Genomic DNA, 16,069 nt, shown 5'->3' on the forward strand with positions numbered 1-16,069 from the left:
TTGGTTTCGTAACATCACGGCAATCGATTGCGGAGTTGGCGACCTGGAAGACAAAGAACCCTGTACCCCAGGCCGAAATAGTGGCCCTGAGTGCCAAACCATTGAAGACATGCTGGATATTTCTAAAGGAGGTCCAACAGGAGCTTCTAAAGCATCTCAGCATAACCGTTGTGCTTGTGGTGATGCTGGGTGTTGGGTGAACGGACATGTTTGGCAACCAATGACTAAGTACCTAGGAACCTGACGGCAGGAGCGAGGGGGGCCTTTCCCACAATGGGACAATGTAGTACGTACATACAGTACAGATAGAGGCAGCCCTACAGGAAGGTGCGCAACTCCTTTCAGGGCCCTTTAACCTTGGCCTTGCCTGGCGCGAGCACTCATGTGGCACGGAGCGCCAGCATTGTTGCTGATCCCCGTGCTCAGACGCTCAAGAACCAGACTCATTCTAGCACTGGATCCACATGCGGCCTGCTGGGTTCCGCCGGACACTTGACATTTTGGGTCAGTATTCCAAATACTGCAAATGTCTTGCTTGGCATCAATTCTACTCCGTACCTTAGGTAAGTACCTAGGGTAGATGCCACCTACAGGCATACCTCAGACTCACAGACATGGAGTAGTTGCCCCGTCGCCCCAGGTATTCCCAAGTACTAACTATATCTAGTCCGTATTGGCGCATGCAATGTCATGGCCAGCCACCGCACACGAGAGGAGGAGCGCAATGCTCTACAAAAAGAGGCAATAAGCGCGAAATACTCCGCACTTTTTACCGCCAGCAAACCAGCAAACAATAAGCAAAAAGGCGAACGAGCAGGCGAACAAGCGAACGAGGAATCAGGCAAAGAGGCTAAGGTGGCGGACAAAAGGGCGTGGATTCATCTTCAAACCCACGTGGCATTGCCTTTCCCCGCCAGGCCCGTCCTGACCGTCTTGTGCTCGGCCACCAACTGGTCCGTTCCAATTGATGTCCACTATTTTGAGGCACACGCCCCCCTCGAGAATCTCACCCACCCAGATGCTCTCCTCGTTTCCTCCCGAGGCCCTGCAACCTGCAACCAGCATTATTAAACGAGGCTTTTGGTCTGAGACCAGCGTCTTCATTCTTCGAGCCCAGTCCAGTCCCCTTGTTGCGATTCAAGCACAGTCCCTAGAGGCCGGTCTGTCAGCGCCACCCAAGGAGAATTCGCTGCCACACAGAACCATGTTTCTCGTGCAGCTTGCAGCAGGCAAGCTGCACCCTGAGAACACCTGTGCCGTTCGGGGATCTTGTCCACATTCTCTGAGGGCGAATCGTTGATCAGGCACGGGTCTGCGTCACAGTCGCCGCCTGGCTGGGACACGACAGGGTTGGTGCTGCCGGCACTCGCCCACAACCCAGCGATGATTCGGGCCAAGATCTTGAGAGTATGCATAGATACAGACACCCTCGCTGCAGACGCCATGTAGGACAACTGGCGACCTTCTCGATATTTCCGTATCTGCTATTGAAAAGTCATATTTGAGAAATGACCGCGATTGTCAGTGCAATAGGCTCTGGGCCGTCCAAGTTTGTCGGGGTTCTCCCATCCAAGGATTTCAAGCAGCTAATTATTCAGCGTCAACACTCATAAGCATTCGACACTTTTGGAGTCGCTCAACGCCACTGGTTGGTCGAATACCTAGCTATGACCACAAACTGTCATGGAAACCCACCGTCACAAGACCGTTGACGCAATCAATCACCCAGATGACTTGTCAAGCTGTCATCTCATAGAAGTTCCCTTCACTGTTGTGCGTTTCTGCATCCGCTTCAATACATTTGTTGTCGTTGTGGAAATCCCAAGGTCGTGCAGGTTAGCATGATAGGACCCAAATCTTGGTCTTTGTAACACATGCTTAAAAGCTTTTGCGGGGTTCGGCTTACGGGGAGCGTCGGTCCAGCGACTGGAACTTCTGGAGGAATGCCGGAATCATGAATTCAACTCAGAACCAGGTATGACTTCGAAGGTTGCCACAATCAGCTACTGAATGGCCTCAAATGCTGAGTGAAGCAGAGTCGTAATCTGCCTTTTGACTGCTTGGCGAGTGCGTGATTCGTGTCATCCATGCTATCTGGATGCAAGTCTATCAATCAGGCCACGGTCTTGGGGACCACCGATCATCAAACTGCACATAGAAGACGTCATCCTACCTCACCTCGGGTACATTAGGGATGGTGAACCAGCTTATTCCCGCGAGTATGTTAGGTGTCGGCCTCGTTTGCCACCTCTAATTTCCCCTCAAAACATGCGCCAGCGGCGATGGCTTTGGACAGTGAGGGTGTTGCACAAATGGCCCACCCATCAGAACGCAATCCGCGATATCACGGCAGTTTGGAGGAGCCAGTCCTGCGCATTGCGGTGGACTCCGCAACGTCGGCCGAGAGATGGAGTGCGGCCGACCGACAAACGACTATTGACCTTGGGTACCAAGTTTCGAGAGTAAGTTGTATGGACTGTGTGGCCTGGATGGTTCGAGAGTGGGCCAGTGCTCCGTCGCGATGTGTTTGACCCCCACGAAGACAAGAGTCCCGCTCTCTTCAAGAAAATCAACATAGTATTGCATATTCACCCCACCCGCATAGACCTACCAAACCAGTCCGAGTCCAAAATTGCCTACTAGGTACGTATGTAGTCCTATGTCCAAGGATTTCTAACTTAGATACGGAGTAGTACGGCCGCGTACATATATCCAATCAGCTTAGCAACAGCGTGGTTCGCCTTGTGCATTCACCTATCGTAGTGGGGCAACTGAAGGTCAGGTCGTCAGTTGATGTCGGTTCTCAGTCTCGCGTGTTCAATCAGTCGTCCTTGAAATGTTTGCGTTTGCTGCACAGAAGTAAGCAGCACGAACGGATCGTCATGTTGGCGGGCGCCGTTGCTCTGAAAGTACCTAGGATGCATCAGCTGTTAGTCGACCCCAAGCATCAAAGTACCTCGATGCTCATCTACAATGCTCGAGGGCTGCTGTAGTGTCGATCGCCATGGTGGTAGAGTAAAGCAGTTATCGAAACGGGAGCACGAAGTATCCGTACCGAGTGCTACTTTATACGATACAGTTTCTCCGTATGGAGTACTGGGCAATCAATTGATGTCGCATCAGGAAGGAGCGGCCGAGAACCATCACGTCAAGTCAAATGCACGCATCTAGGCACGTCTGGTCTGCAAAACCCTGTCTCTTTGAACTGTACTCAACATCGCAAGTCCCGAGGTTCATGGCCAGCTGCAGCAACATATTCATTTGTATTCTGCATTGCTGGTAGATTATAAGTGCCCTCGGACACTACCTGGGTATCGTACTTCGTCGTGACCGAGGGAGGTCCCACTGCAGAAACAAAAACGTCACCATCTGCTTCATCGTCAACATCGCTTGCTAGCCTAGGGCCCAATTCACCCCACGCCATCTTGTATGATGCGAACCGGCTGCTACGCAAGCCACGAACCGTCTCACCGCAGATATCAAAAGACGCGTTCTTGTGTCTCCACATGGTTTCCAACCTGTGGATGAGACACGGGTGCCCCTTCACATGCTCGGGCGCCAGAGAGTAGTGAGTACCCTCTGGAACGAATGAATGCTTTGCATCGCTACTCTGACTCTAATACATGATGACTGTAGGCTTTCGCATCCAAGTTGGAAAGTCACAGACTCCGCGCCATGACGGGAATTGGCACGTTGCTTATTCAACCCGCGCTTTATTGAACCCTTGAATATCACTCAGCAAGACGCCGTTAGTCTGTGTCGCAAAGCCTGCATTGTTTGCATGTCGCCACCCAAGCCTCAGAGCTCGCTGTCTGTGGTTTGAACACAGCAAACACTCCACAGACCCAAGATCGATACAACACAGGGGGTGTACCCATTGCGCAATCTGCCAAAGCTTTGCGAAAATTCCCCTTTAATGCCCGCCAACTCTGGTGGTTCAGACCTGGACCACCCGAGAGACGCACTAACAAGCACACGAATAAAGTCGGTGCAGAAACTCTGTCTGCCATGTGGCAACTCTCTGCCAAGACATTTGTGCCACCAGTTACAAGTAGAATCAGGAAACACCCTGGTTCTTTGTGCACACCAGTGCAAACGTGATTCTATTTCAAGCTTAAGAAACACGTTGAGCATGACAAGTCATGCAGGACAACCAGCCACACCGGCCATGTGTCACTCACTACCCCTTTCTCCCCGACCCCTTGTGGTGTTTTTTGTGGATGGGTACTTCTGGCCAAGCCTTCCTTCGACAGGGAAGCCTTTGACGGTGTTCCCCTCAGAGATCTGGCAGGGAAGATGCGGCACCCTTCGTACTTCCCACCAGTGAGTGATGTTCACTGTTTCACACGGACGGGTCCTCGACGGAGCACAGAAATCCATCGTGTTTTCTAAAGGCAAGTCCGCCGTAGTCAAATAAGCATTGGGTCACCTATATCTGAGCTGGTCGTTCAAAATTTTGCCTTTTTTCGAAGCCATCAAATTTGTGTGTCCATTCTCGCCATGGTCTTTAAGGCAAACCAGTCACGCCTAGAAATATCTGGAAGGGTTCTTGTACTTTCACTTGCTAATGCTTCCAACATCTAGACACCTCCCGCCAGAGCGTTACGGAATACTACCTATCTGGATTACTGGCATTTTAAGTGGCAAGTGCCGCAGCTTCAGGAGTTACTAGTAGTACGTACATACTACATGAATGGCACGAGCACACCAAGCGCAATCGAGACGGCACATGGCTGGCTGACTCGTCACCGGAGCGTATTTCCGGAGTATGTATGTGCAAGGTCTCAACTTGACGATAGTTACCAGCATCTTTCGCAAATAGCCAGGAACCAGCTCCCTTTTTGCACAAGTTCAGCATTAATTATGGCTTTGTTCCCTGTCAAAAAGGGTGTCCAAAATACCACGCTTGTCGCAGAGATCCGTGGAGAAACAGTGAGTCAGGGAATCCACCATGTGCAAGGGTGAATCGAATCGGGCCAGAGAACCATCATAATTGCGTCTGAGCGGTTTGTACTCCGTCGACATGAGACATCCTCCTTGCTCGTTGAGCAGGAGCTGACAACTGCGCTGAGCATACCCTTCATTTCACCCTTGCCATCATCATCAGCACAGACCCACGACGAACTTCCAGAACATATCTGTAACTGATAGTTGTGGACTACGGCTGGGTCAACTCCATACATTCAGGAAGCTAATGAATTATTCGTATTGTGGCATTTTCTCTCTGCGCAATGCTTGATGTACATGTACATACGACATAAGACCCCCCTGCCCAATTAAGCGAAAATTTCTTTTACTCCATATTCTTGTAGTATTGCGGTGCGGGATCCTGCTAACCGCTCAAAGGGGCTGGTTTGGGAGGCAACTTGTTTCAATATTCGAAACTATTTCCCAGGGCGGCGCCAGCCACAGTGTTCCGGAATTACTACCCACTGATTCACAGAGGGTGCTGGATTGTCTGTTCGCGAGCTAAATGTCCAGGTGCCGTGATGAATAAATCGGCTCTGTAGGAATCAACTATTGGCGTTCTGCGCCCGATCAGAGTTTGTATAACTATCCTCCAATCACCTGAAATCACCCACTTTTGATCCAGAAGGCACCGCAGTCTTGTTGGGGCCATTTGCTTTTGTCAAGTGCAGACGGAAAACACAGGCAGTCGAGGAAACTGTATAGCCTCACAAAGGTAAGTTCAACTCTCAGTTTGTTGCGCCCGTCCGTTTGGTTCATGGTAAAGAGGCTGGACGTTGCATTACCAATGACAAAGGTGGTTGGACCGATATCATCATAACCATGAAGCTGGCTCTGAGGGAAAATATCAATTTTTTTTCTTTGTGGCCGCCACCATGTGCCGACCGACAGGGCAGATCGATGCCTTCTGATCTGTGCTGCGCTGAATCTCAACATGCACTGGCGGAGTCGGCTCGAACACACGAAAGCGAAGCAATCGCGGAGCAAGGAATGGGAAAATTTTCGGCTATGCGGGCCATGACAGGCGACAGGCGGATTGTCTCGTGATGCTGTGGATCGCTTCGCGCATACCAGCGAATGCTTCATATGGATATCATGCTATACCATGGCTTTTATTGCTGGAGATTCATGAATCGAATACTAGTTGCTGTCAGAATTGGCAGGCGAGAACAAGGCAAAACGGAGCCCTATTACTCCTTCGACGACGTCTAAACAAGGTTCAACAGACCAGAACCTGACATCAATTGATGGAGCCCATCGGGCTGGACGGAAAGCGACCCAGCCCAGAAGTACTTGGGTGCGCTGTGGGGGGGCAACACAACAGCGCAATTGACAGTACGGCTACGAGCATTGAACATTGAATCTTGACCAGCAGACATGGACGGACTCGACATTCGCGAACAGCCCTCATTTGCCAAGTACGCACCAAGAAGGGAAGCGCCGGGCGACCCAAAGTGGCCTAGCTGCTTGCTGCAAGCCGATCCCTGGAGCCACGCGCCGATCTGGGACGAAACTCGTGCGAGTCCACGAGGGCGGTTCCGCTATTCGCTGAGTAACTTCTAGGTACTCGATGCCGCACTCTAGAACCCATACCTCCTCCCTGGCTACTCCGTACCTCTCTCTACTGGGCTTTCAGTAATACCGGCATAATTCGGACTGGTATAGGCCTTGGACAGATGTGGATGGATGATATCAATGGTATTATTACTGCCGCATCGACCTCACAGCACCATCTCCCCGGTTCTCCGTCGGCTAGTTTCCTTGTCACAGCATCCCAGCACAGCACGGCACAGGCACTAGAATCCAACATGTCTTCTAGGCCCTCACAGCCGATGGCGGTGTGGCCAAGATGGATTTCGCGCGGATGTCCCGCCAGGGCTTGTTCAGTGGCCGGAGTATGTATGTGCGTATGGAGTGCATAATATTGCATGCGAATTTCGGCATGCTCAAAAAAGTGCAAAGTGGCATTGTGCGCCAACGCACCCAGTGTAAGCGGCCCCACCAATGCTTATCACCGACATGGACTGGGCCAACACTGACTGGGCAGCGGGCATCAATTACTATGATGTGCTTCTCCAAGTCATCGTGAGGACGGTACCGAGTACGTACTCCATACATTGACGGATGACTGGTGCTCCCGAGACGTCATTGCCTCTTGAGCTCCCAAGGGCGTCCAGCAGAGCAGTTCCTGCAGTCTGGGGCAGAAAACGACGGCTCACGATGCAGCCAGGCCAACAACGTGCGCGGGCTTTTCGCATGCGAGTCGTAGCACAGACATGTGCCAGATTCGCCGACAATGGATTCAAGTCGGCTGCGGACGGGCCGTAGCTCGGTTGCGGGCGCGCCTTTCTAGAAGGACAATTTAAACCACGGGCTCGGTCTTGCCGGTATTGCGGCCGGACGTTATGAGCTCAACTCCAAGGAAGCAAAACACCCCAGCCCGTGCATCGTCAATGGACTGACTGCTCGCGAGGGGAGCTTAAGAAGTTCATGCATGCCTCGCGGAATTGGGGCGGGGAGCGACCCTTCGGCGTGTACTGTGAGTGTGCCTCTCGTCGAGTTGCCGCATCCAACAAGTCTTCAAAGCCACATGGTTCCGGTCCATCCACTGCCTGTTGGCCGTTGCTAGACCTTGCCTGAGGCCGCCTTGCAGTTTATTTGTACCACGACAGGATCTGCAATCTGCGATAAACAGGTGTCTGTTTGTGGAATGCACCTCAACTAGTTGTTCGCTCTTGCACGTACTTGTGTACTTAAGTAAGTATGCGTGTACGAAGCGAGGACGTGTGAAGACATTGAGCCAGCGTTTGGTCCGCGCCGGCTTGTGATACATGGCACCAGTCCATCGGTCGACGACTGCATCGATGGTCCTGGATTCTCGGGCATGCAATTTCAGCGTGACGAAAGTCGGTTCCGACTCATTTTTTATTTGATATCGTACGGCTCTCGAGGGTCCAACGAATGCCCTCACAGGAATCACTGAACAGGTACTGGCAACCTGGACATGTCGTTCTTGCAAGGTGGATCGTACAGTACATACAATAGCCTGATCCAAAGCCCGTTTCGGCCAGGCTCCGGATGTGCACATCAAATACCCCGTACGCCTCGTGCTAGCAGGGCGAAGGGTTGAGATGATTGACGCTATTCAAATTCTTTGCATTTGATAAAGCACGCGGGCCCATCGTGATGCGGACAGCCAAGTTCCCGTGTCACACCCACCGGCACATGGCCCGAACGTTGCATCCCACCAGGATAAAGCACAGAGAGTGCGATAATTGAGACGTTGATGACGGACATGCAGTCTGCCCAGAGTAGCGGTTCCCAAGGTTGGCAGCCAAAAGACGGAAGTTGAATAATACCGACTTCCCCTTGGTCTACTTGTCGAATAGACAAAATCCATGTCACGCCGTCGGTAGCATGACGTATCCCCTTTTTATTTTATTTTTGTTGCGCATGGCATTTCTTTGATTTTGACCTGCCTTTCTCTCTCTTCCTTGCTCTTCCTCTTTTTTTTCTCTCCCCATTCATTATACAGGGGCTCACGGAGCCTCGGTTTCACGGTCGTCTTTTATTTTTCTTTTTCTTTTCACGATGGATCATCCCCCACCTCTTGACCACCCTGACCCTGGTCTGCCTTGTGTCAGGCGCTGGCAGATGCTCAAGTGGGCGAGCTTGAGCGCAAGCGGTTTGTAGCTTGGGCTGGTATTTGCATTGCGATACTCATGCTCATCGTGGCTTTTTCGTCCCTACTCGTATCATGTGTGTGTTTATATGTCTTCTCTGGGATAGAAACACATAGCTGGCGGCCTTGAATCAGTGATTCGGCTTGAATTTGAGAAGCACTTGAGCGCTTGGGCACTGCATCACTTGAGTAGACAAGCAATTGTATTTGCTGGCCAACATTTGGTTTACCAAGGGCTTTACAATGTTCCAGCCGGTGGTCCAGTGCAGGCTTCATTCAACTGCTTGAGGCTGAGGAGCCAAGTTACACCAGCCATGGCATTGAATAGTCGCTTGCCCAAGTCTGCATGTGCTGTGTATAGAAGCCAGCAGACGCAGGCTATTGACCAATGCTGGGGAAAATGGAAACGTACTTGCTGCATGCGTGCAGAGTTGTGCCGTTCCAGAGGTTGCCGAGTCGGGGTTGTCACGTCCAGTCGAGCAGGCTTGCTTTGCTGCCATGGCTCAAGGTCCAGCTACGGCTCAATATATGCATGTCGACGATGGGCAATGAGCGTGGAAACCAATGCCGCAAACCGCCAGCTGGGCAGCCCTTTTTTGGCTGATGCGCTCGACATGTCGGCGAGGTGACGCCAAAGTCAAGGAGCACTTGAGCACCGAGGGCTATCAAATGCAGTCAATAATATCCACCTTAGAAGCCCCGGCCCTTCCATCCACGCTATCGTCAGTCCACAGTCCACCACAGCGCACTGGAGCCCGCAGCACTGGAGCCCGCCCACAGCCCACGACCACGAGCGTGAGCACGAGGCCATGCCCTGGTCTTCCTCGTCCGACAACTCGAGCAGCGCAGGCGGCCTAGCTTGGCCCCTCGACCCAGGACCCACCCTCACGCCTCATGTCCCACGTCCCACGCCCCACGCCCCGGGCCCAGCTCCTGAAGATTTTTGCTGCAAGTACCCTCTACATCCGGCCCCTGGGTGGCTTCACACACCAGGCTCAGGTAGTGTGGCATGGCATGGCATGGCATGGCACTTGCAGGCATGGCAGTGGGAGCATGGGCATGGGGGCATGGGGGCATGGAGCGCGGTGCTGGCTCTTGTGCCATCTTGTCGCCTGTGCGCCTGCTTCGTCTGTTCCTGGGCTCCCACGTTAAACTGGGCAAACGGGTGCACCTTTGCGCCCTCGAGTGGTCTCCATACTTGACTCCGTACACCCCACCCCCACCCCCCCTGGCGAGACACTGAGAGAGCACTTGCTTGCACTTGAGACCAGACGCTAGGCGCTAGGCTCTGACCATCTCTTGTCTGGTCCTAATTCTTTTTGGTCGTCCCATGCAGTCCGCTTTGTCTTCTATTTCAACTTTCCCATCGCCGTCACCATCTGTCCTAACTTTTTTGGCTTCGTCAGATGGCCGCCCTGTCGCATCGACCTCCGATCGAAGACGACACTCCCTCGCAAGCTTCCAAGACGCATCATCACAGTCACGATAGCCACCACGCGCACCACACCCCGCCATTGAAGCACTACACCTCTGCACCCCGATCATCGACGTCAGACCGCCTGACTGCCGACCTCACCACCCTGCCCGCTTCCTCCCACCACCAGCGACACTCGAGCACTCCGTCCGCAAGTTCCTTTTCCCGATCACAGCGTTCTGCCACCAGTCTTCTCAGCCGAGCCGCTGCCGCCCTGGACAGAACCCAGAACGCATTCGCCGGCATATCTGAACCCGTCATCCGGCCTCGACACTCGAACTCGGCACTGGCTCGTCTCTCTTTGCAATCAGTTTCTGCTCCCAGTCCAGAACCCTCAAGCCCAGGCAGAACCGCCGGATCCAAGGCATTTTCTGTCAACGGCCCCTTCACTCCCGCCCCAAGAGCCCAAATCAAGGTAGTGTCTCCAGCGGCTCAGGCGAACCATCCACCTTCACAGCCATACTCGGAGACAGATCCAAGTCTGCCCGCACCTATCAGAGTAGCGCCGTCTGACAAGAAAATGCATCAAACATCGTCGCGCTTATTGCGCATGACGGACGATGACCGACCTTTCACAAGGGTATGTTTTCTGCAATCCCATGTCCTCGCCATCCCCTCCTCGCTCTTTTTTGCTGCGCTCGACAAGCCCTGGGATTCATCCCTATCATTCTGCTGTACCGGGAGAGACGTGCATTTCAGTGTTGGAGAGCAATCAGCGGATTGGTTTATCAGGTTGGGTGACGTGCGTTTGCACACCACGAGGCGGGAAGCTCTGTGGGGGTCGCCTCCTTGGTCTTGTTTAAGCGAGACTAGACTCACTCAATCTCTCACTCACTGATGCCAACATCGTCTCACTCAGACCACCTGCTCTGACACTTGAATGGTTCCACTCCAATGCGCAGTGTTGCAGATGCGGAAGATTGTTAAAGTGAAATTGGCTGTTTTTTTTTCTGTAAAATTTATTTTAATTCTCTCCAAAGACATAATTCTTGGCCAAGAAGCTCTTTGCTAATTGCATCCAAAAAAACAGGATTTCAAAGATTTATTCGCAACTCTCATTGTCAGCTTGCTGCCTCTTTCTGCACACCGCGTACGGTTGTCAAAAGTTGAATACACCTTCCTCTCAGAAGATGCCATCAATAACCTCGGCTCACTAAAATTCTCACAATCAAATCGAATGCCCGATCCCAAGGACCCTTCTAGAATTGTTACCACGACGACAACAACGACCTTTTCCATGGCCAAGGACATGGCCAGGTCCATCTGCCAACGCTTCGTGGAGGCCCGCTTTATTGAATCAGCAGACGGTAAATACCAGCAAGTGTACAACATGAAGGGATCTGTTTGGCAATTGACTCCAAAGGGCATCACGGTGCTGGATCGCTTCTGTTCCAGGAATGGCATCCAACAGAAGCAGGTTGGCGAATTATCCAATATGAGCTCGGCTCAGTTGGTCATTCTGGAACGTGACCAGCAAACAGACAAGCTTCTACACGATTGGGGGACTATCGAGGTAATATTCCGCCGCTTTGTTGGTGCCGATCGACGCAACGTCAAAACCAGCGTCACTGCCGCCGACTCGGACTCCCTACACGATTATAGGGATGGGCTCACCGGAGTAAAAATGGCAGCAGAGCGGAAGGTGAACGGCAAGGCCTACAGAGACACATTCACCGGCAAAGCCACCACGGACTGGCTGATGGACTGTTCCACAATCGTCGACCGTCGTGAAACCGTCGAGATTGCGTCCCTGTTTGTAGAGTACGACTTGATGGAGCCTGTCGTTCAGGATCGGGCCTTTATGTCACAGAACACTGGATACAACCTGTTTCAGCCAACGAAGCATGCCATCTACCAGCTCACTACCCGTGGTAAAGAGCTAATTAGTGGAAGTGGTTCTAGGGGCCGTGCATCAGAGAGCGAAAATGGTACAGGCTCTCAACGAAATGGCATCACGAGAGATTCCAACACTCAGAGACTAGAGAAGATCCTGAACGATGCTGCCCTGCGCCTTCTTTTCAGGGAAAATTTACGAGAAACCCATTGCGAGGAGAATTTATCATTTTACAAGGACGTTGGCGAATTCGTACGCAGCTGCAAGGATGCCATTCGTCAAGCTCAAAAGGCACCGAACGCGAGCTCCATGGACACCATCAAGGAAATCATGGCTCAAGCCTACGGCATCTACAATGCCTTCTTGGCTCCAGGATCACCCTGTGAACTCAACATCGACCACCAACTCCGCAACAACCTGGCTACTCGCATGACCAAGGCTGTGGGTCAAGACAACACAATGATTGAGACGTTGCAGGAGGTAACGGCTCTGTTCGAGGATGCACAGAATGCAGTTTTCAAGCTGATGGCTAGCGTAAGTCTATCCTTTTCTAGAATTGGTGCCTCTTACCCTTGTGCCCCCGAGGCTCCGTGGCGCGCATGAATCGGCAGGCCCGGCAGACTGTGCTAACGGAGATTTTTTGCCTTTGTTTGCAGGATTCGGTACCGAAATTTCTTCGCAACGCCAAGTACGAGCAGCAACTCAGGAACTACGATCTTGACATGTCGGCCCGCGCACCCGAGCGGAGCCAAAGTCGTTCCAACCGCAAATAAGAAACATTTCTTCTACTGGGCTGAGAGTCCGAGGCGGCTGGCCAAAGAGCGGCCGCGAGTCATGCACCGTCACGTCAGTTAAAGTTTATACGCTTGCGTCGAACAGCATTTTCCACCACTCACGAGGCGGCCGTCAATTTCACTTTTTTACATGGTCATTTTGTTTTATCATGAGATGTTCTAGATTCGAGACCTTATACCTCTGCATCAATCGGTGTTCTTTGCGTTATTTTCGGAAACTATATACTTTTTGCCTCATTTTATGGCCTCATTTATATACAATACCAACACCCATGGGCGTGGATCACCAGGCGCGCAATCCAGAACGAGACGTCAGTCAAGGGCATTGAGTGAGCGCAGTGGCTAGTGTTCTGAACTGGCTGATCAACACTGCTGCCTTTATGCTTTACGTTTGGCATGCTCCCTTTTTTTCATTATTATTTTCCCTTCTTAAAACGCGCTTGTTGCGATGGCCTGCGGCATTGGCCTGCGTGGACTTGTTTTCTGTGTCTCTGTTTGATTGGAAATGAAGACGGCGTTGGGGAAAACGACCTTAGAGGGGGCGGGGCAATTTCACCTTTTCTATGATGACAACAATGCGAACATGGATGGCATGCGTTGATATCGCGCCATTTATGAGGCGTCGGGCCGAGTTGCGGCCACAGTGAGACCAGTGACATATTCTGGTTGGGCGCGTTCAAAATTTTGCCTCGTGCGTCGGTCCGTAAGTGTCATGGCATATGGGAGACGTGCAACGGCGCAAGACGGGCGGCATTGGCCATGTCATGCAGAAGCCACCAAGCCACCAAGCCACCACCAATGCTGCCACTTAACGGTCTGGCGGAGGGGAAACGGTCGGGAGAAGACTTTGGGAGGAGAGGGCGAAACGCAAACCGGCGCTGAGACTCCCCAAAAAAGGCCAATCAGATGGGACTGGTCTGTCGCCAGTGTCGTTCCCCAACGGCATCCCGAAAGCCGAAGTGGTGGCGGAGTCTTATTCCCCGGGATTTCAACCCTATTCAGGCAAATGTTTGAGATTTCCAAGGCTTTGGATGTATGTACGCCGTACCTAGAAGACGAATGTAAATCATTACGACTCGGGGTTCTGAGGTCTGCGGGCACGCTTGGCAGACAGCGGGCAGCAGACAGCAGACAGGACCGCAGACGGCACGAGGGGGCCGGTACATAGATGATTAGGAAATAAAAAAAGAGACTGAACAGACGACGTTTGAGCTGTCAGAGTATGAAAGTGCCATGACGTGTTAATGGGTTGGTTGTGTTGGACTTGTGACGAGCGCAACTGGTAGTGATGTGCAGGACTGGATGAATGCATGCATGCACAGTTGCAGCAGCTAGGAGGCAACAGGGCAGGCGAGCCATTCCCCAAGCGGGTGCGACAGTCTGGTGGTGATGGATCGACAAGAGGTGTCTGCGAGGAATGCGAAATGTCTGGTTGCCGCGGGAGCACTGCAGGGCACGCGAACTGGCTGGCACGCGAGGAGGCTTCCCGATCTGAAAGCGTGTCCAAGTGCCGTGGCCTTTTAACAGATGTCGGGATCGCCCAGCTTGGCACTCAGTGCTGTGTGTGTGTCACTAGATTGATAGATGTCGCCAGAAGCGACGGGGCGACTGGAATGCCGCGTCTGGCCCGGCGCGTGCTCATTGGCCCGGTGGGCAAGCTTCGTCTGCGTAGGTGCCGAGACCAGTTTGGTTTCTCTTTTCTTTTTCTTTTTTGGTGTTTAAGGGGGATGGAATGGCCCTAACAGGACGAGATTTGACTGATTCACACGAAGGCGGAGATCGGAGACGGTCAGGACAGACGGCGTGTTTTGTTTTTAGTAAAGTGCTTTTTTGGTGCGCGGTGTCTCGTTTGCATTTTTGGCAGAGTGTCTGTTTGCGTAGGCCGGAATTCTGGGCCGCGTACACAGGAACGAGGTCTGGTTTGGGGATGTGAATACAACCAGGAGAAATGGGGGAAAGGGTAGAACCGAGATCCAAACATAAATAGCTGCGCGTCTCTGGCCCTCGAGTTGATAAGCTGCCTTTGCTTTTGTTATTTTGCCTTCTCCTGTTCTATCAAACACACCAGACATTCGTTCTACAACACTCGCTAATTATCTGCCGTTGTTGTTTGCACCAAGCCGCAACAACACAACACTCGCTAGTCCCTTTTTTTCTCCCAGAACCCGTCACCATGCAGACCAAGGCCCTCATCTTTGCAGCCGCCCTCGTGGGCTCCGTCGTCGGCCAGGCGCCCGCGCCCGCGCCCGCGTCGGTCGAGCTGGGCGCCGGCTCCTCCAAGGCGTGGGAGGCGCCGGCTCCGACGGCCAAGCCCGACCACGACTGGGAGCACTCGTCGGCCGCGTCGCACGAGTGGCACCCGGCCTCTTCGTCCGAGGCCCAGCACTCGTGGGGCTCCTCCGCGGACCGTCACAATGCCACCGTCGTCACCAAGACAAAGGTCGTCAGCCGCTACACCACCTACTGCCCTGAGCCTACCACCGTCGAAATCGGCACCAAGACGTACACGGTGACGAAGCCGACCACCCTGACCATTACCGGGTGCCCCTGCACCGTTACCGAGGTATGTTGTTGTTGTTGTTGTTGTTTGTCCCCTCTGATGGATAAGGAGGACTTGCTAACCTGGCTTTTTGTATCCAGACGCACAAGAAGCCGCCTCACACCAAGGAAGCTCCTCCTCCTCACACCAAGGAGATTCCTCCCCCCAAGCCGCCTGTGCAGACTCCCGGCGTTCCCCAGCCCCCTCCCCCTGCTGCCACGACGGGCGTCGTCGTCGCCGGCGCCGACGGCCTCACCGCGGCCTACGGCTTCGCCATGGCTGCCGCTGGTCTCGTCGGTGGTGTTTTCGCCTTGTAAGCCCGGTCATAAATACCTAGGGCGGGGTGGCATGAGCCGCCCTTTTTTTTCTTTTTTTTCTTTTTTCCTCCCTTGCGCAAAAGGGGGCAGACCTACTTGTCCAATGAGGTCTTTTTTGGGTTGTAATTTCTTAGACGAGGGTTTTTAATCTTTTTTTTGAGAGTGGTTCTACGTAATATAGTTCGGTTGACTGGATCATGAGGCGACTTTGGAGGACCTGGATTTGCTCCCTGCGCCGACTCGTCAGCCGGAGTTGTTTTATGGGTGGTTGCTGTTGTACTTCCATTATAGCATTGCATAGGGGGTCTTGTTTGCGAGCCGGGCGGTGCTTTGGATGCCCTGCCGGGTTCGTGAGCGCCCTTGAATATACGACTTGCTAATTCCATCCGTCTGCTCGGGGAGTCAAGTGTCGACTGCTTGATGGACTGTGGACTTTATCGTCGAGGTCTCAAATGTCTGTT

At 52.8% G+C, this 16,069-nt stretch overlaps 2 protein-coding genes across 2 annotated transcripts; both read left to right on the plus strand.

The window, feature by feature from the left end:
- Nucleotides 1-10,056: 10,056 nt before the first annotated feature.
- Nucleotides 10,057-12,731, plus strand: MAA_06313 (developmental regulator flbA; the record flags this gene model as incomplete). Its single annotated transcript, XM_007824311.1, has 3 exons — nt 10,057-10,704; nt 11,155-12,492; nt 12,615-12,731. The coding sequence occupies 3 exons, from the start codon at nt 10,057-10,059 to the stop codon at nt 12,729-12,731; spliced, it is 2,103 nt and encodes a 700-aa protein (XP_007822502.1).
- Nucleotides 12,732-14,925: 2,194 nt separating this feature from the next.
- On the plus strand, nt 14,926-15,608 carry MAA_06312 (Mmc protein; the record flags this gene model as incomplete). The annotated part of the gene is made up of 2 exons (XM_007824310.1): nt 14,926-15,315; nt 15,393-15,608. The coding sequence occupies 2 exons, from the start codon at nt 14,926-14,928 to the stop codon at nt 15,606-15,608; spliced, it is 606 nt and encodes a 201-aa protein (XP_007822501.1).
- Between the last annotated feature and the right edge of the window lie 461 nt (nt 15,609-16,069).

This window comes from Metarhizium robertsii (genome assembly GCF_000187425.2).
Source record: "Metarhizium robertsii ARSEF 23 chromosome Unknown MAA_Scf_6, whole genome shotgun sequence".
Lineage (NCBI taxonomy): Eukaryota > Fungi > Ascomycota > Sordariomycetes > Hypocreales > Clavicipitaceae > Metarhizium > Metarhizium robertsii.